General features: G+C 39.7%; 1 protein-coding gene across 3 annotated transcripts in view; it reads left to right on the forward strand.

The window, feature by feature from the left end:
- Bach2 (BTB domain and CNC homolog 2) overlaps positions 1–19,992 on the forward strand; it is a 338,421-nt gene that overhangs the window by 74,820 nt on the left and 243,609 nt on the right. For all 3 annotated transcript variants that reach the window (XM_048353829.1, XM_048353828.1, XM_048353827.1), the window contains exon 2: positions 9,966–10,073. Coding sequence is in view for 2 of the 3 variants with exons in the window: in XM_048353827.1 (XP_048209784.1) it covers positions 9,966–10,073 (108 nt within the window). In the remaining variant the exon portion in view is untranslated. The remainder of the gene's footprint in view (positions 1–9,965; positions 10,074–19,992) is intronic.

Genomic DNA, 19,992 nt, shown 5'->3' on the forward strand with positions numbered 1-19,992 from the left:
ACACTCCTCACCAGAGACCATGTCAGGGAACCCAGGCCCAAGCTCATTGTCTCTGTATCCAGCCCTAGAAAAAGGGGGAAGGATAGCAACAGTACTTTCTCGAGAGCAGAGCCGACATCCTTCCCATCCCAGTGGCTGCGGTCTCTAAAGCTGGAACTCTCATTATGAAGGAATGTTGAGCTTTCCACAGCTAGGGCAGCCATAAATTTCCTCTGTTTGTTTTGTAAGGATTGGTTGGCTGTGGTCACAGAAGGCAGCCGCTCCCCATAGACCCTGGTTGTGACATGGAGAGGTGGCAGTGCTCTGTTTTGTTTTTTGTTTGCTTCTCTCACTCCACCAAAACATCAGTTTGCAATCAACCAACTCTAAGTCACAGAAAGGGAAAGAGATCTCTTTCCATAGGACAGACAGCACAATGTTGGGTGAGAAGGTAACCTGCTTCCTTGGGATGATTCGTGGATGGCTGATACTGAGTGTAGGTTTTCCAAGGCCTGGACCACCCTTAAGCTTTTTCTTCCTTAATGTACTATGTTGTGAAGAGTTAGTGTATGCAACACAAAAATATACCTTGTGCTACAAAATAAGTATTTCTGAGAGTCTAAATGACAAGTAAATAGTCTCTAGGACCTCATGGTCCTATTGGATTTAGGGAACCCCAAATTAGACATTTATGGCAGAATAGTATAAACTGATCTTATGCAGCCTGGCCCACTTGTAACCACTGGCCCACCAACCCCAATTCTTTAAGTATATTCAATAAGATAGAGAATCTTTTTTAGTTTATGTGAGCTTAAAAGCAGGAAAGGGAAGTCCAAGGGCCAGAAGCCACAATGCCACTGGCCTGTGAGTATTTCAGACCTGCCATTGGCCATAGGTTCTAGGTGCTATGGTGTTCATGATCAACATTGGAACTGTTTGTCAGAGGGGGTAAAAAAGGGTCTCCCCCAAGTGCATCTGGGCCAGGGTGGAAATCCAGGAGCCTGGTGTTTGAATAACCATGGGTATGGTTGTGTCACTGCCAGCACATGGTACAACTTAAGCTACTCTCATATAGAAACAGGTTCTGAGTTCTGAGAGTTCTTGGGTCCTGGTAGAAGCAAGCACCAGGGCCCTGTGGAAAGGTCTGATAACCCAGCAGAATAGGCCATGCTAAGATAAACCTAGTAATGAAGAGTACAGAAACAGAGCCCTGTGAGAACAGAGATGAACCATTTGGATCCCTGAACTGCCCATCCACACGCTCATCATGTGCAGGCAGAGGTTTTTCCTGGGGATGAACCAAAGCATCTTCTGAGAGGAACAAGTCACAAGGGGGAAGAGTTCTATTATAAACACTCGCTCACATTAAGGTGATCACCCTTCAATGCATCTTGTCTTCCAGGTCTACTTGAAAATAAATTCTTTGAAGAGGTGCCTTCCTAGTAACTCCTTTTGACTCAGTTCCTCTTTTCAGCAGGCCATATGAAAATAATTCACTAGGCTGTCTGGCATTTCAGCGTCCCACCAAAATCACGGGCAATTGGTCTGCATGGATTGTGCTACAGCCCCCCAAGGGAAAGGGAAGCTCAAATTGTTTAAAGGAATCTTGGATTCTATCAGCATAAAGCCAAAGAAAGCAGATATGGCAGACCTGGTTAATAAACCTTTGTCCTAAATGAGTGCAATCTGAAGTTGCCAAATGGACTAAAGAGTTACCTGGAACTCAGGACAGCCACGGAGGGCATCCCTTGCAGTGGTATGCCATGTTGGCAAATAGGAATGGAAGCTGCTACATTCTGTAGTATGATGGCACTTTACTGCTGGTTTTGTTTCATGTACTCTCTAAATGTTCTGGCCAGATAAGAAGTAGAAAGATAGTGATTCTGTGTATGTGTCTCTATGTGTGTGTGTCTGTGTCTGTGTGTGTACCTTCGTCCACCAGTACAGAGGCTTGAACTTAGTTCCTGGGCTCTGTCCCTTAGCTTTTGCACTCATGGATGGCACTCTACCATTTGTTCCATAGCTCCACTTGTGGTTTTTTGGTAGTGAATTGGAGATAAGAGTATCATGGACATTTTTGCCTGGGCTGGCTTCAAATTGTGATGCTCAGCTCTGAGCCTCCTGAGAGCTAGAATTACAGGTGTGAGCCTGGCAAGATATTGACATTGAAACATGAGAAGAAGATAAAATGAGAGAAAAATAGGACTAGTGCCAGATGTACAAAAGATACCATTAAACATTGTAACCAAACTTGGCATAGAGTTGGTGCCTACTGTGAGGCCATTTTACAGGTGCTGGTATTTAGGGACTTACACAGGCAAGTTCTTTTCTCTTGAAATGCTTAAAATCCAGTAAGGTGATTGAAGATAAACATGGTTCTGCAACTTAATGAAGAACGAGGTTGTGCAGGTAGGGATCGGGGCAGGAAAAGGGAAGCGTCCTTGTCAATTGAGTACCATGTTTCAAGTATTTTCCTTCAGGTGCTTTGGTGCTCAAGACAGTCCCTGAAGTTATAAATAATTTTCCCCAATTGTAGGGAGAAAGAAACAACAACATAAATTGTCACAATCACATGTCAACAGACAGGAAGTATATTCTGACCAACTGACTTGGCCCCCAATCTTTTTTTCTAACTCTCTTTTAGGGATTTTTTTTGTCTGGACAAACCACAGTGGCACAGCCCTCAAGGTGCCAGGAGGCAGGGTCAGAGTTTCTGCCTCTAAAGATTTAAAGGAATGGATCCTAGACAACATAAACTTTCCCATCAAGTACCCCTATAGGATTTCAAGAGTATTAGTGAAAGGCTCTGGTGTTAAAAAAAAAAAAAAAAGCAGGTCTAAGTCAAACACTGGTGGCTTATGCTTATAATCTTAGTATCTTAGGAGCCTGAGATCAAGAGGGTATAGTTCAAAGCCAACTCAAGCAGAAAAGTCTACAAATTCCATTTCCAAAATAACCAGCAAAAAGCCAGGCTGTAGGCATGGCTCAAGTAGTTGAGCACTATCCAAGCAAGCAAGCTGAGCAAGCACAGGCCCTGAATTCAAACCTTGGTACTGACAAAAAGAAAAAGACAAAAAAAAAGCAAGCCTGAGCCAGGCATGGCATAGTGGCACATACCTGTAATGCCTGTAATGTCAGATTCTCAGAAGTGTAAGGGGTAGGTTCACAGTCAAAGCTGGCCCCAGGCAAAAATTAAAGACCCTATAAGAAAAATAACTAAAGTAAAAAGTTTTGGAGGGTGTGGTAGAAGGGGTAGGATGCTGGCCTAGCATGCACCAGGCTCTGAGTTCAAACTGCTATCTTGAGGAGGGGAGCAAATCTTTATATGTCACTCTATTTACTGCCTTTTTGCAATATCAGTAGCTCTGGAATTGTGTGTGTAGTTTCTTATTGGCTGGGGTTAGCACTGGGTAGCAGACTCAGTTTCCTCACTGTTTCCTCAAGCCTGACTGTTCACTCATCTTGTTCTTTCCTAACTCCTGAATTAGACAATCAAGTAGACAGAGGAAGTGGCCTGTGCCAGGTAACCTTGGAGTTACTTCAATATTGTACCTTTAACTTGAGAGTGTCCTGAATCTCTAGAGAGACTGAGATGGATCTTTTATCAGTGATCGCTCTGAAGCTAAGCTTCAGTTGTGTGATGAATTGGTGCTGGTAGACCCCAGCATGTTTACCATGAATGGTTATGGAAAAACACCTGGCCCTCCTGGCCCTTCTGTTCTTCCACTTCTGGCTTTTAGATGTGAGTGTGTTTGTGTGCATGTGTGTGTGTGTGTGTGTGTGTGTGTGTGTGTGTGTACTTGCATGTGTCCATCTCCTTTATAATTTACAGTCTCATTTCCTTTTCCTCATCACAATTTCCTACTGAACCATAACTTATGTACGAGATACAAGTCAGTATATGAATTCTCCAATCACCTGCCTTATCCTTGGGGAGCAGACTTTACTGATGGGAAAGGATAAGGCTCTCATCTCTGTGGCTCCGGTATTTTGCTGTGGGGTGGTGCAAGGGGAGCAACGAAGATGGCTTATATTGTCCAGTCTTCTGTGCAGAGCAGGTTCCAGTGTGTGTTGTTGCCTCAGTGTGAGGGTGGTGAGAGTTCTAAGGAGCCAGAGCCACAAATCTGCTGTAATTTCAAGGATGAAGAACCTGTCAGAAACTTCCAGGAATTTCCACTCTGGTCCTCTGCTGCTGCTTCTTGGAATAAGTCCCAACCTCCTGGAAGGTGTGTATGCTATTGGGAGTAGGAATGGGAGTCATTTGTTCCTTTGTCTTTGGATCATTAATCCTCTCAGAATGTTCTTTATTGTGGAAGGAAAAAGCTAGCCCTTCCAAATAAATTGACATTACATTTATTCTTGTATAGGCATTTCAGTTTTAAACTGTCATGACTTAAGCTCAAAGATAGGAGAATTACAACAATCCTTAAATGAGAATGGAGGAAGTATAGGTTATTTCACTTATCTTGGCATCTGATTGCCCAAGCTTCTAAGTCCTCCTGAACCTTTTTCACTTTCTCTCCAGAACCTGCTCATCCATTTTATTACTTCACTCATTCCTTCCTTGCCATGTCTTAGATCTCTCAATTGTGTTGAAGAGTCCATGTCTGCTTGTAATGTGTGCCTACCCTCCTGCATTGATATCATGACCATTTGAAACGGTGATATTAGGCATCTCAGGGTCCTTCAGTCTTCTGGTTTATGCTGCCAGGTATGGTGGAGGGAAGAGAAGGAAAGAGTCTGTACCCATACCATCGACTGACTTTGGGTATATTCTTTTTAAAAACCAGCAAGGTTCTTAGCACTGTGAAGAATTACTTGCCTGATATTGGTGTCCTGTTTCACTCTGGAGTGTCTGAGCTACTCAGATTTGAGATATATTATAAAAAGGCTTCTACAATAAGCATTTCAGAAGGGAGTGGGTATTTGAACTGGAGAGAAAAGCCCAAGTCATATCTATTCTCTTTTGGCAATACATATTAGCAGAATTTTGAAGAGCTGAGACTCAACATACAAAGAAACAGCACTTGACACTTTAAAGCTTCTCTTGGGTGAGGAGGGAGGGTAGAATGAAGCTGGCTTGTAGCATCTTCCCAAAGCCTCTGTTCCACCTTAGCAATGACCCAAATAGTGTAGGCTCGCTCTCTCTGGTAGGTGGAGGATGATGTTAAATAGTGGTGAAACAGGTATGTCAGGTCTTCATTTTTCTCCAACTTCCACTTTGAGATACTCATCCAGGAAAACATATAGCCCTAGAGATACCGTGGGATGTGGAGTTGTCACCAGGAGCCTGAGTCTCTGGGTCTTTACCATAGCAAGAACTTGACTGGTGAGGGTGCTTCATCATATCACCAAACTCTTTAGGTATCTTTATTTGCTCCCCCACCCCCCAAACTTGTCACTGTAATTTTACCCCTTCCCTCCCTCCTTTCCCTTCTCTTTCTTTCCCTTTTCCTTCCTTCCATTTCTGTTTTCTTTTTTTTCTACCTTTGTTCTAAGAATTAGACCCAGGGTCTCAGTCATGCTAAGCAGGTTCTGTACCACTGAGTTTTGCCCCCCACCCCCACCCCATCCTTCTGCCCAATACTTACATTTACCCTTACCCTGTTTCCACCTGTCTGCTTACTCACACTCCTGTTAAACTAGGAAAATGAATTACATTTCCTTAACCCTTTATATGCTGACCTTTTATTGACACCAGGCTTTGTTGTCCATTGTATCAACTCATTTAAAATCAACTGGGTACGGGCTGGGGATATGGCCTAGAGGCAAGAGTGCTTGCCTCGTATACATGAGGCCCTGGGTTCAATTCCCCAGCACCACATATACAGAAAATGGCCAGAAGTGGCGCTGTGGTTCAAGTGGCACAGTGCTAGCCTTGAGCAAAAAGAAGCCAGGGACAGTGCTCAGGCCCTGAGTCCAAGACCCAGGACTGGCAAAAAAAAAAAAAAAAAAAAAAAAAAATCAACTGGGTACGGGCTGGGGATATGGCCTAGAGGCAAGAGTGCTTGCCTCGTATACATGAGGCCCTGGGTTCAATTCCCCAGCACCACATATACAGAAAATGGCCAGAAGTGGCGCTGTGGTTCAAGTGGCACAGTGCTAGCCTTGAGCAAAAAGAAGCCAGGGACAGTGCTCAGGCCCTGAGTCCAAGACCCAGGACTGGCAAAAAAAAAAAAAAAAAAAAAAAAATCAACTGGGTAGAAGCCAGGATTGGTTTTCTAAGTTACCCTTTGTACCTTTATTTCCTTTTTGTCCAGTACAGGAAGATTCCAACTTCTTTTTTTTTTTTTTTCAAATTTTTATTATCAAACTGATGTTCAGAGAGGTTACAGTTTCATACGTTAGGCATTGGATACATTTCTTGTACTGTTTGTCCAACTTCTTAATACATCAAAAAAATCTTTGAGAAATAGAATGGAAAGAAAGCATCTTAAATTCTACCATGGTACCACAAGATTCTTTTTATTTATGTTTTGTATTTGAGATGTACTCTGTTTCTGGGTGGGGGGGCACACACAACAGTCCTAAGGCTTAAACTCAGGGTTTGGGGTGCTTTCCCTGAGGTTTTTTGATCAAGGCTAGTGCTTTACCACTTGAGCCAGTCTACCATAGCTCTACTTCTGGCTTTTTGGTAGTTAATTGGAGATATAGTCTCATAGACTTTCCTGCCTAGGCTGTCTTGGAAACACAATCCTCAGACTTAAGCCTCCTGAGTAGCTAGGATTATAGGTGTGAGCTCGCAGCTTCTGGTTGTAGTCTGTATTTTGAAGTTGTAGATTTTTTCTCTATGATTCTTCATAAGTAGAACTATTGCCAGGTTCTCTAGTCCAAAGGAGATGGAAAATACTTGTTAGAATAAGGCCAGTCTTTTTTGTTAATGTCCAGGAGCAAACCATCATCTTTTCTCTGAGTAGTTTTCTGTTAGTGGTAGTCATTGAGAGGTGTGTGTGTGTCTGTGTCTGTGTGTGTCTGTGTCTGTGTCTGTGTGTTTTGTTGGTGGAAGGTAGGTTGATTCCATTATTTCATTTGAGGTCTTATTTGCTCTCCACTCAAATAGTTTCTTGAAATGAAGACTTATGTTAGTGCTTATTACAATAACATTTTTACTTCCCTAGATATAGTTAGGAAAACTATGACTTACATTAATTAAAAGAGTACTAAATTAGAGCATAAATATAGAAGTTTGGGGGGAAGGTACTGGGCTTTGAACTCAGAGCCTCTCAATTGCTAAGTTCCCTACCACTTAAGCTGTATCTCAAGTCCTTTCCTGCTTTTAGGTTATTTTTCAGATTTTGCCTGACACTTTTGCCTGCAGCTAGCCACAGAGTACAGTCTTCCTGCTGATGCTACCATCGTAGCTGAGATTACAGATGTATTCTATTCTACCACACCCAACTTATGTGCTGGGATGGGATCTCACTAAATTTTGCCTGGCCTCTGAGTGTAATTCTCCTGATTGATCTCTGCCTCATGAGTAGTTGAGACTATAGGCATGTGCTACCACACATCTTAAAATTCTATGAGCATTATATGTATAGCTATATATCCTTAATATTTTAAAATGGCATTTATTCTGATATTTTTAAATATTTTTAAAAGACTTCCAAACCTGGCATTAAAAGGTTTTCCTTTATTAAAAAAAAACCCAAAGTCAATCTGCATTATGAGCATTATCTTCTCTCTCCTTTTCTTTCCATTTTCTTCCTTCCTTCTTTCTCTGTGTGAGTGCTTTCTTTCTCTCTTTCTCTTTCTCTCTCTCCTTACATCCTTTTCTCTTCTTTCCTTTTCCTTCTTCTCTTTTCTTTTCTTTCTTTCTGTGCCAGGGTTTGAACTCAGTGCATTGTGCTGGTTAGGCAAGTACTCTTATCTACCACTTGAGTCATGCCCTGGTCCAACATTATTTTAAAATCCCACATTAAAAGTCTGTATCATCCTAGGCCCTGTGAATGAGAATAAAGGAAAAAAATCTGTTCATGATACTAATATTTCTATGTGACTAATATTCCCCTCAAAAGAAGCTTTATTCTGGCTTAATTGTGGACTGACATACGTGAGAATGGCTTAAGGACACTTGGAGTAGACAGGGAGAGATCCATAATTATAATTAATTTGGTGCTACCTGCCTGCCCCAGTTCTGAGGGAGTAGGTCTGTGGCGTGGTTGAACTAGGTGGGGCTCCTCAGGCCAATTGTGTTGAGTCCATGTCCACTTGTAACTTGTGCCCTCCTTCCTGCATTGATACCAGTGAGACCATTTGAAATTGTGGTGGTAGGCATCTCAAGGTATTGAGATGAACTTTCTAGTTCAGTGTTAGGTTAGAGTTTGTAAAGGGATCGATCTGCATAGTTATCTTTGGAAACATGTATAGAATTCTACTTTAAAATTCAGAAATTCTTGTGAAGTCATGATTGTCCAGTCATTGTATCCATATGGAAATGTTTCCTGTATCCATCCTGCAGAGTCAGAATTCAGGATCTCTGTTTGGTGGGCATTATCATTAAAATATCTTATTGCCATGAATGAATGTCATGTTTCTTTGCAACCTGTGCCACCAGTGATTTGCAATTATCTCTCCCAATTTTCTGATTTGTAAATAAAAAACATGGTAATAAAAATGAAGTAGGAATTTATCTGTTGGAAACTTAATTGCAGAGTCATTTTCTTAGCAGTGAAAACTGTTAATATGGAGAATATAGCTTGGACTGCTCCATGTCCTTGACTCAGTTAGCAGACATACTATTTTCTGGTAAGCAAAGGCTGATCACTAAGAAGTAAAGGTGTTTGTGAAGGGCTATGTGATTCTAAGAACTTCATATTCGTGTGGAACGTATTCTGTATTCTTAATGTAATTTAAAATAATATATGCTTCATTTTAAAAGCAATTATAATTCCAATTCCAATTCCATTTCCATTTTTCATAGGAAGTTCAAATACGTAATCCATCCCTAGATGCAACTTGATAAAACAATGTGCAATCAGGTGGATGTAAGGAACCTTACAGTGTTATATTCTCTCAAATCTCCCCATAAACATCTTTCAAAAAAAGCTAAAAATGTATTAAGATGGTTGGAAATATTTTTCATTTTCTTGTTTGTCAAATTAAGAATCTTGAAATCATACTATAAATTGTTTTGCTATAAAACACAATTCAAGTGGGTCAAAAGCCCCATTTAAAAAAAAAGCATGACTGAAAGATATACACTCTTATTCTATTGTTGGTAGAACTAGATTGTTTGATTTATTTGGCCCACAGAAAACTGACTTTTTGAATTCCCTGATGGTATACCACCTCCCAAAGAACCCCAAGGTCTAGGTGTGAATCTTATGAAGTATCACTGTCAGGCTCCAGCAGTTGTCTATTCCTTTGTGTCTATAGACACTGACAGGGGAAGGCACCAAGATCGGGCAGTGGTGCTGTTTACATTCCAGTTTCTTTCTTAAAAAAAAATAGAGATCAAAGCTTGAACTAGAAATTCCTAAGCCATTGGCCTCCTTGCCTTTTTTAAGTGCTCAAAAATACTTAAAGCACAGTGGTCTTGTCCCTGCAAATGTGCAACCACTCTTAAGCATATGCTATCTAGCTTTTTCTTGTCTATTAGCATGCCCAGTGACTAGTGGTATGTCTCAAGATTCTTGATTTAACTATCTGGACCTGTATTGTTTTATATGATAGCTGCTAAAGGCATTGGCTGTTTATATTTAATCAAAGTTGTATGTAGTTACTAACTTAGCCCTCAGTAATTTTTTTCATTTGACCTTTGACCTCTTTACAAAAAATGGTAAGAAACTAGCATGTAAACAGCACCATCGTGTACCAGATCTCAGTGATTTCCTCTGTTACCCAGTAGTGCAACCAAGGGCTCGAGTCATGTGTGACCACCATCTTGGATTGTTGCATCATGTCAGAAAGTTCCACTGGAGATAGCATAGCTTGGAGCCTTCTAAGCTCAGGCTGATGGATTCTTGTCTGTGTTCATAATGCAGCTGTCTGCTTCAGCAACTGAGGCCTTCAGGAGCAAGGACACACTTCAAGAGCTGCCTCACATTGTGACATGTCTGATCTCTTGCTCTCATCTCTTCAGCATGAACAAGGTAAGAGGTATTTTGAAACAGTATTTGGATTTTTCTTATGGTACTATCATTTTCCTCAGCACATACGTCTTTTCATGGTGCAAGCAGGTTGTTTTGCATGCTAGAAGCGCTCAAGAGGTTATATTGTGTTTTAGGATCCATGTGAACAGTGTTTCCAAGGGTCACGGATGGGGAGCACTGTTTCCATGGTTATATAACCTCTGGAGGGATCATTTGTATTTTCCAGAGGCCTTTCCTGGCTGAAAGATTGATTGTTAGTATAACTCCTTTGGTATGATTATTAGAAGATTGAAACTCTGGAGCCAGATTTCCTGAGATTAAATATCAGCTCTGCCAGATGTTAGCTTCAGTGACCTAGACAAGTGGCTTAACTTCTTGGGATCTCTATTTCCCCCATGTATAAAATGCTAATAGTAGTGATACCTGCCTGTTGTTGTAAGGATGGAAGGTGTTAACATAGTAGTAATCCACATTTCAAGCACTTGATAAGTGTTTGTTGCTGTTTCTCTTGATGTTGGAATATTCTTGCCCCTTAGACCTAGTTGCATGAAGGAGTATGTACAACATTTCTATTCATTCCCTGATTGATTTGGTGAACAATGATTGCCAAATGGGTACTCTGGGAATAAATGATGAATAAATGTTGGATCAAGGTTTTTGAAGGTGATGGACTATGTTGGGTCAGCATGGCTAGTGTTCTAATGAGACATGTCTCAACTATGAAATCTAGAAAGAGCAATATAGAAGAGATGGATTTTAAGGTGGGATTTTAAATTTTACTATCCCTAGGTAGTAGAAGCTAACATCCTGAGCCAAGAAAGCACTACAGGTAAAGGAAACAGCTGTGCTTAGTCACAAAAGCATATGAGAAAGTTATGTTTAGAAAACAGGGAAGTTTGGATTGGCTGGAGCAGGGTTTCTCAGCTATGATACTTGACATTTGGACTAGGTAATTCTTTATAGTGAATGATCGTCTTCTGCACTGTAGGATTTTTAGTAGCTTCCTTTATACTCATTCAATCAATAACAATCCAAAATGTCTCCTGGATATTACCCAGTGTCCCTTCACAAAAAAGAAAAATCAGTTGAGAAATACTGCACTAGTGGATTATGACTCAGAGACCAACAGATCCTGTAAGCCACTGAGAGCATGAAGAGGTTGCTTCTCCTGCTTCAAGCACCCCAGAATTTGGAGAGTTGTGTGATCCCTATGAAGAGAGATATTTCCAAAGAGTGGCAATAACAGTTGTTTTTATCTATGGGTTCCAGTATGGTTGGGTAGGACTCTTGGCTGATTTGGTATTGCAAAGGTGATGGAAGGCCTATATTTCAGAAAACAAATTTAACATGTTGAGATCCCTCTCTACATGCCCTCAAGCCATTTGTTCAGCCTTTTCAAAAATGGGTAGGTCTAAGATCTCCTCAATGTTTACAAGATGCTGGAGAGGACTTCTTTGTAATCCTCCTGCCTCAGAATGAAACTGTGGAAGGGTGTATTCTCTTTGCCCTATCTGAAGAGATCAGGAAAAATAAAACAACAATTGTGTTTGAAAGGGTTGCACTTGGGTTGGCCAAAGAGAAGGAAGCTTTGTGCTGAGTCCTCATCCCCCAGAGCCCCCTCTTAATTACCCTGGCTTAAATACTTACCTTCAAGAAGTCAGAGAATTCAGCTTTAAAAATTCTGGAAAGGAGGCAGCTGCACTTCCCCACAGTTACTGTGGACAGCAGAGGAGGAGAAGTAGTGTTGTAAATACTGGTTTCTGTTATTTCAGGTTTGATGTACTAGAAAGTAATGGGAAACCTCTGACCAGCATGCACGGCTTGCTGTGTTGGCCCTGCACAGAATTTCTCCATGGCACCCCTTATCTGCTGTCCTGGCTGTGTTCTTGATACATACCTCAGAAACAGATTCCCAAGAAATTTCAGGTGCCTCAGTAGGTGTATCTTTTAAAAAATATTTTTAATCTTTTTTTTCTGAATAATTATTTATTGTCAAAGTGATATACAGAGGGGTTACAGTTTTATATGTGAGGCAGTGGGTACATTTTTTTGTACAATTTGTTACCTCCTCCCTCAGGTGTGTCTTGATTAGAAAGAACTCAGGTTCTGCCTGAATGACCCAGTAAGCACTTGATTTTATGTTATTTTAATTGAAAGTAGTGATTAAGATTGATGCGTCACCTCCAGAGAGGTCAGCATTTTTCTTAGGCTTTCTTGGCATAAGACAAAGAATAACTCATTCTCTGGGGTGGAAACTTGCTTCTCAGCACAAATACAAAGTCATCTCATCAATGAGGTATGTGAGTTAGAACATTAGAAGTATTGCTGTGAGTGTGATTGGCATCCCAAGTGGATTTATTCCTAGAAAGTTAGAGACCTGTGTGTGTTCCTGTCATTGGTCATGTGCTATAACTCTCTCTTTCTTCTTGAACCTCAGCTAGCTGAAGGGACATTTCAACTAGGTTTCAGGGGAGAGGACAGTCACAGAGTTTAGGGTTCTGTTTATCCTGCGAGGTACCATTGGTGATGATGCTGGCAGAGATATTGGCAGGTTTTCTTGGGATCAACCAGGGGTGATCTCTGTAGAAAACATATCCATAGCTTCATGGCACAATGACAAAGTAAGTCCTGAAAGAAAATATAAGTACCATCCAATGAGCCTAGAGTACAGGAAGGCCTTATTAATGTTTAGTGGTAGAAATTGAAAAAAAAAAGTTTGAAGCTCAAACTTCCTTTCCATCAAAAGACATTCTGAGCTAGATATGATGGTGCATGCCTGTAATCCTAGCACTTGAGAAGCTGAAGTAAGAGATTCATGAATTGTGGGACAGCCTGAGCTACATCATGTAGGAACCTGTCATAAAACACAAGCAGACAGGGGGCTGGGGATATGGCCTCGTGGCAAGAGTGCCTGCCTCGGATACACGAGGCCCTAGGTTTGATTCCCCAGCACCACATATACAGAAAACGGCCAGAAGCGGCGCTGTGGCTCAAGTGGCAGAGTGCTAGCCTTGAGCGGGAAGAAGCCAGGGACAGTGCTCAGGCCCTGAGTCCAAGGCCCAGGACTGGCCAAAAAAAAAAAAAAAAAAAAAAAACACAAGCAGACAGACATTCTGAACTAGTCCAGAAGACAAGCTGATATATCTGATATAGTAAGAGCTTTAATTTAGCTAATTTATAAAGGTATTGTAGACTAAGTAATAAAAAGATTGTTTTAATAGAAAATAGGCAGTGAACAGAAAGATAAGACCCAAACGGAGGAAATGTGATTAAATAATAAAATATATAAGAAATATTCAACCACCACAGTAATCCAATAAATGAAAATGAAGATGAGGAAATGGTATTTTACACCTATGCAATTGATAAGGATATGTAAAATTACTCAGTGAAGGTGGGAATTGGGAATGTCAGGAACTCTCATACACACTGAAAGTACAGTTCTCGAGGAGGAGTTACTGTGTATCAAAACTTCATGTACATACCTTTTGACCCAGAAATTTTATGTCTAGAACATTAACTCAAAACTATTGCCATGAATGTGTGTAAAAATTTATCTTAGATACCCATCACAATATTGCTTCCTAGTACTTTTTCTAAAGGAATGATCATGGGACAGCCATGCAGTAAAAAGCACCAGGGAAGCCTGGAGGAGTACTTGATGGCATAAAAAGATGTTCCAAGTAAATTCAGGAGAAGGCAACTCACATACAATATTATAGTCTCTTCATTTCTTTCTTTTTCTTTTTTAAGAAAAGCCCATATATATATACACAAAAAAGGAATTGTAGATTCACACCAAAATATTCTTTTTGCATGTATGATCTAAAATTTCTTTAGTAGTATGTGTCTTTCATACTAATGACATTTTAAGTAAAAGGTACTAAATTACTTGTTGTATATGAATTTTTATTGTATTTTTACTATGCATGATGTATAGACTAAACAGTAGTACTGCCCAAAATGTCCACTCGTGGTTTACTCAGGGGATAGGTACATCTAGTTTTTCTTTCTTTGTTTTTTAAAAAACATTTTTCAGTATTTTCACCTTTCCTACAATAAGTATTTATATTTTACTAATAAGCAGAAAAGGCACACATTAAAATAAATACTATGTTAGCTCTTTTGCTTTTGAAGTACAGCTGTAGGAAGATGTGTAGAGGGCAGATAGAAAACAAGAGAGAGATTGATGAAACAAAGATTAGTTCTTTGTAGCTGTTCTATTTGGCCTATTTCCAGGAAGAAGCCTCTTTAATGTATTGATGGTTTGCGGGCCATATAAGTCGATGAATGCTCTTGAAAGAGACACTGTCCTTTGGTTCACTGGCTCAAATTATTTAAGTGAGTAATATGTCCTCTTACTCAGTACTGTCATTTATTTCTTCATTTGCCTCTTCAAGGACCTTGCTGACGTATACAAGGTTGAACTAGACCAGTTTTTCTCAAACTGTGGTTTGGGAACTCCTGAAAAGTGAGGCTCTGAGACTCGCAAGCTCAAAGCTATTTTAATAGTGATTGTAAGATATTATTTCGTCTTCCTTTTCTTTCTGTCTCTGTGTCTCTCATATACACACATATACACACAATACAGGGTTTCACAACATGCAATGCTATCACTCCTGAGATAGTTCTTGTTTCCATATTTTTTAGTTTTACTCTCGAATATGATATCCACTGATAGAATTAACTCCCGTAGACCAAAGCTGTTGAGGGTCTTATGTAATTTGTAAGCCTCTCTAGGAATCCTAAGACAAAAAGTTTGAGAACCAGTCAGTGAGCCAGATGATATACATGTCCTAAGTATGACAAGATGAACTCTAATGGGTAAAGTGTAGCTCAACATCTAGAGTACTTACCTATCATGCTTGAAGCTCTGGGTTCCATTTCCAGTACCTCAAAAAAAAAAAAATAAGACAAACAAGGATCTTGAGCATTGAGTGTTTTCACCTTCCTTTACTTTTATTTTCTAGATTTTAAGAAATATTTGTCCTTAATCCTCCTGAAAGCTTCATTTTTATAGTGTCTTGGAAGCTAAAAGGAACATTGGTGATACCAGGTCACCTGTGTGGCAGGTAAATCCAGTTCTGTTGGATGTAGGGTGTATGGAAATGATGATGGTAGACCTCTAGATGCTTTCACCATGTGCATCACACTGGGCAATGCAGTGAAGTTCTAGGAAGATAATTGGAATATTAAAGCCTTCGGAGAGGTATAGGAGTGCAAATGTAAAATACCACCTGACCATGTGATCTCACAGATCGTTGGTTTGACATGAAGAAGACAGAAGACAAGCTTAAAAGGATTCACTGAATATGTTCAGAAAATATTAACTTGCCTTTAAAATGCATGTAATTGTGTAAATATATGCATAGATATATACACTCATATTACATATATTGTTTTAGAAAATTGCTTCCTGAGTTTTGTGGAATTATCTCTTTACACAATTATTTGGACTATGGAAGCAACATTAGTACTTCTGTTTCAGTCTCAAGCCTTCTGTTTTCTGCTTAAAGAGAAACACATTTCAGCGGAGCTTGCTCTCTCCTCGGATGCATGCTCACCTCCAAACCTCAAAGGTCATGCAAGGTTGAGCAGCAGTTGGTTCCTTTGCTGAGAAAGTCTTCAGGATTCAAGCAGATGTCGAAAACCTGAACTATTCCATACAGAGAATTTAGCATCAGATGTGTAACAGTGAGCTCCAGCCTTGACACACTGGGAGCCTGGCAAAGTCCTGAATGATGGAATCTTATGGTTTAACTTAATAGCTTCTCAGCCTGTTAGAAACGATGAAGGAGAATTCTAACAGATAGGCAGTAATGAAGGTCTCAGAATAGAAAATATGGGCTGTAAGATCCTCAGGAACAGAGGAAATATGGTTTGGGATGACCATAATATAACTCCAAGTCTGAGGGGCCTCAGATGGTGAAATGCTGTCTCAGCTGCTGACCATCAGGCAGGAAAGGGGGGCGCCGCTCCACCCTACTTTATTCTTTTTAGTAGCACATTCATACACATTCGGGATGGTTGATTTGGGAGTCTAGTGTGCTCCTATTTTGTGAGTAATGAAAGAAGAGTGCATAGGATTTTCTTGATTGAAACTGCCTTACTTCCCTGCCCCCATGCTGATGAATTGCTCTGTGCCAGCCTTCATGTGGAGCTGTAATTGAATGTTAGCTGAACTGGTGGATTGTTAGTCTGTATCCTCATGATGAAGTAAGTCCACACTTAACTGCAGCATAAGCAGAGAGGCACTTTGGACACTCAATGTCTGCTGAGACTTCTTTGAGTCTGGCAGCTACTGGTGTCTGTACCAGAGGTCAGTAGATTGTGAATCAAACAGAGGAATACTTCTGTCTTCCTTTCCTAGGTCCTCAATCCTTTGCTTTTCCACTCATTAGTAGGCCTTAATGGCTACAATTGAGTTACATCTCATTTAGTCAATTGGTGATTGGAAACATGATGATTTAGTTGCTTAAGTTAATCTGTGGCTGTCTATCTCTAGAATATGAGCAATGGACCCAGTTTCAAAAGTTTTCCAAGTATTTTGATTTTTCAAAAGTATTCCAGTGAGATCCCTGATACACACATATCTGATCTGACATATTTCTGGTCTCATGTAAATGACAATATTTATATTTAAATGAAAACATTTAGATTTGGTTAATTACACCTATATATTTTTCTGGCTTGTTTATTTCCTTTCCTATTTTATGCAATAATTTTGTAACTTCTTACCCTCAGACTTTAATATGGTAACATTATCTTGAGAGGCTAGATTCAATTAAATAGAAATACAAGCAATTAATTAAGAGCACCAGCTCTAGCCAGAGAGGTAAAGTGTCATCATATGTCATAGAGATCAAGTAGTACCTGTAATTAGAACAGTAGGAAAACTGCAGTAAGTTGTGAAAAAAGAAGCACTGGGTAAAATTAGCAATATATGTGCCATGTGTTATTTCAGAAATCCAACCCATAAACAATTTGTTGTGACAGCTATAGGTGGGATTACAGCATTTTGGATGAGGTCTGATTATAGCTAAAAATAGATATGTGTATTGCAGATAAAGAAAAAGGGAATATTAAACAATTGAAATTTTGTGAAAGACTGATGCTGTTTCATTGTAATAATTTCCCTAAAGGCACATTAGTAATGCTGCTAAATACAGACTTTAATAGACTTTAATAATGTGTACTTTAGAGGCCTGATACACAAAGGGATAATGTATAAAACATTCATTATGGAAAATTGCTACCTTTTTTATTTAATAAGAAATCTGTTGAAACAAAACTATTGCAGTGCCTGTGGCATTATATTCCTGGTACTTGTAGGCTGGAGAATAATTGCCCCATTCTTTTATAGTTTTTCACCTGTTCTAATTAAGTTGCAATCATATTTACTTATTTGTTCCATGAATGAAAATGGGGATTAAAAAATACTTGAATTGGATGAACCCTTATTCCAGTTGTGGCTTAGGCTCTTATTACCCATGTGATCTCAGTCAAGTTACCGAACACAGAAGTCCATTTCTTCATTGGTGAACTGAGGCTTGTTCTGTCTGTGTCATAAGATGTGGGAGGAATAAGTTAAATGCTGACACAGGGGATGCTCACATAATAGACACTCGATAAATCCTTCCAATTATGATCATGCATCTTTATATTACTTATATCTACACATGTCTGTTGGAGGTGGGGAGGAGCTGGAAGGGATGAAGTGGAGGAAAAAGCAATTAAAAAGAAGAATTCGTAAACAGCTCTGTGGCAAACCTTGCTGTTGGGTTTCAATGTGATTTTTTTAATGTGCTGGTGCTGAGAGCTGTGCTGCTAAAAGAAAGAGAGAGAAGCACCAGCACCAGCAGATGCTCTTAGAAGAACAGCGGGGCATTTATCTCTTTTAATGAGATAACATCATTAGAGTGACAAAGTGCATTGAATCGATACTCAAAATGGACTGGCACTATCTGCCCAATGTGTGCTGATTGTTACATGCCGCAGCCTTAGAATCCGCTGAATCTCCAATTCTGTCTTATCTGTTATTACAGCCCTGGCTTTGATCTCACGGAATAGATCCACACCTTAGGGATTTCCAGATGAGTGGGGAAATGGACTAATTGGATAAATGAGAAAAGTCCGAGGTGATTTAAAGCTGCCCTGTAATCAAGGAACCTCACAGAAAGGAGGTCGTGCTTCTTTCTTTTTCTCTCTGACTTCTTTAAATGGCTGTGCATCCTGTCTTCCTTTCCTTCCATTCACGTGCCTCTCTCTGTCTGCTTCGTGGTGTAATGTCAGAAACACTAATCATGTCAGATGATGACACTGACAGCCCTGACATTCACTACAAAGAGAGAAGAGAGAGAAAATAGATGGGGGAGGGGAGGGAAAAGAGCAAGGAGGAGGATTTTTTATATTACTATTATTGCACGTGAAATGTATAGCTGCGGAAATACTAGAATTCTGGACATATCAGCATCCAAGAAAAATTAAGAAAGGTGCACAAAGTGAATTTTGATGGAGATTAAAATTGAGCTGGGAGATTTGTAGCACTATTTTCCCCCTGTTCTTTTAGATGTCATTGTATAACCTCTATTAGAATTACCATGGCTGTGATTTCTTGCCAAGAACTTAAGAAACAAAAAAACAACAAAAAAAGATTTTTAGATATCCCCCTTCCCAGATTTTCTCTTTCAAATAAAGCAGAGTTTAGCATGGATCTTAACAGGAGGTATGTATTCTCTGAGGTTTCACATTTTGTTTACCAGATTCCCTAAGCTTAATGTGAACAATTGCCATGTCAGGAAAGAAGTCACTGGCGAGGGATGTTCCCTGACCAAGGACCAAGCTGTAAAGAGACCATTGAGTGTCATCTCACCACCACTCACCCATTCCCAATACCTGCTTATGGCTTCCAGATGAAGGAAACACTGAGGGGTTCTGCTCTGTAGATGTTGGGGATGAGCTTCCAAAAATCTTTGTGATTTATCTGTCCCTTGAGCATCTTCTATTTGGTGTGGTCTCTGTTCCCTGTTTCAGATCAGTGGTGACCTGGAAACTTGCTGCCACAGCTCACATGTGTTCTGAATCCAGATGCCATGATCTAAATTGAGCTTTGAGCTCAGGCAGAATGATCCTAGCTTTTCAATAAACGGAGAATCCAGCTGCCAGCTCAGCTTTTGAGCTAAAATTCTTCTTTTAGTTTGGATATCTGTCCTCTTCTTTTTCCTTCATGCAAGAAAAAGAAATCGATGGAAATGTACATTTAGTCCATGCTAATGTTACTCTGCTACAAAGAGACTAATTTTTTGTCTGTATTTGAGGGCAGAAGATGTTAAATACATAGTGACTTCTCTTCTGACTGATTTAAAATCATATAATATCCCTTATTTTATAGTTTTCTTGTCCTTAGTACCCAAGTAAAACTTAGATCACTTGTAATAAATGTTTCTTTGAAAAAGTTACATGAATGTGGTTATTTGAAATTCTTTGGGAAATTGTACCTATACTGCTAGAAAAGAATAAATTTGTACCCCAAGGTAGATTTGGTGAATTAGCTCAAAAACACCTTCCTGTAAACTCAAATTTTCTTTAAAGTTCCTTTTTCCTCTAAAATTTTACATGGATGTTATTTACATTATTCTCTAAGATGTGTCCACAGTTGCTTTCATGAACGGTAACTTAAGATTACTTGCCAGTTAAAATGATTTACCTAAATCCTATTAGGTAATACTCCTGCTCATAACAAGTAGATCCTCAAAAGATCCTTAGTGGCTTAGCACATTATGTTTAACTTTCGTGCCAAAGTATCAACGCAGTATAGGTACTCTGATCAGTGAAGTGATCTTCATATAGAAGTGATTCAGGAATCCTGAAGTTAGACTTTTTCCATCTTGGGCTTTACCATCTTATTCTATTCAGGTGG

The sequence above is a fragment of the Perognathus longimembris genome, chromosome 9 (assembly GCF_023159225.1).
Source record: "Perognathus longimembris pacificus isolate PPM17 chromosome 9, ASM2315922v1, whole genome shotgun sequence".
Taxonomy (NCBI): Eukaryota; Metazoa; Chordata; class Mammalia; order Rodentia; family Heteromyidae; genus Perognathus; species Perognathus longimembris.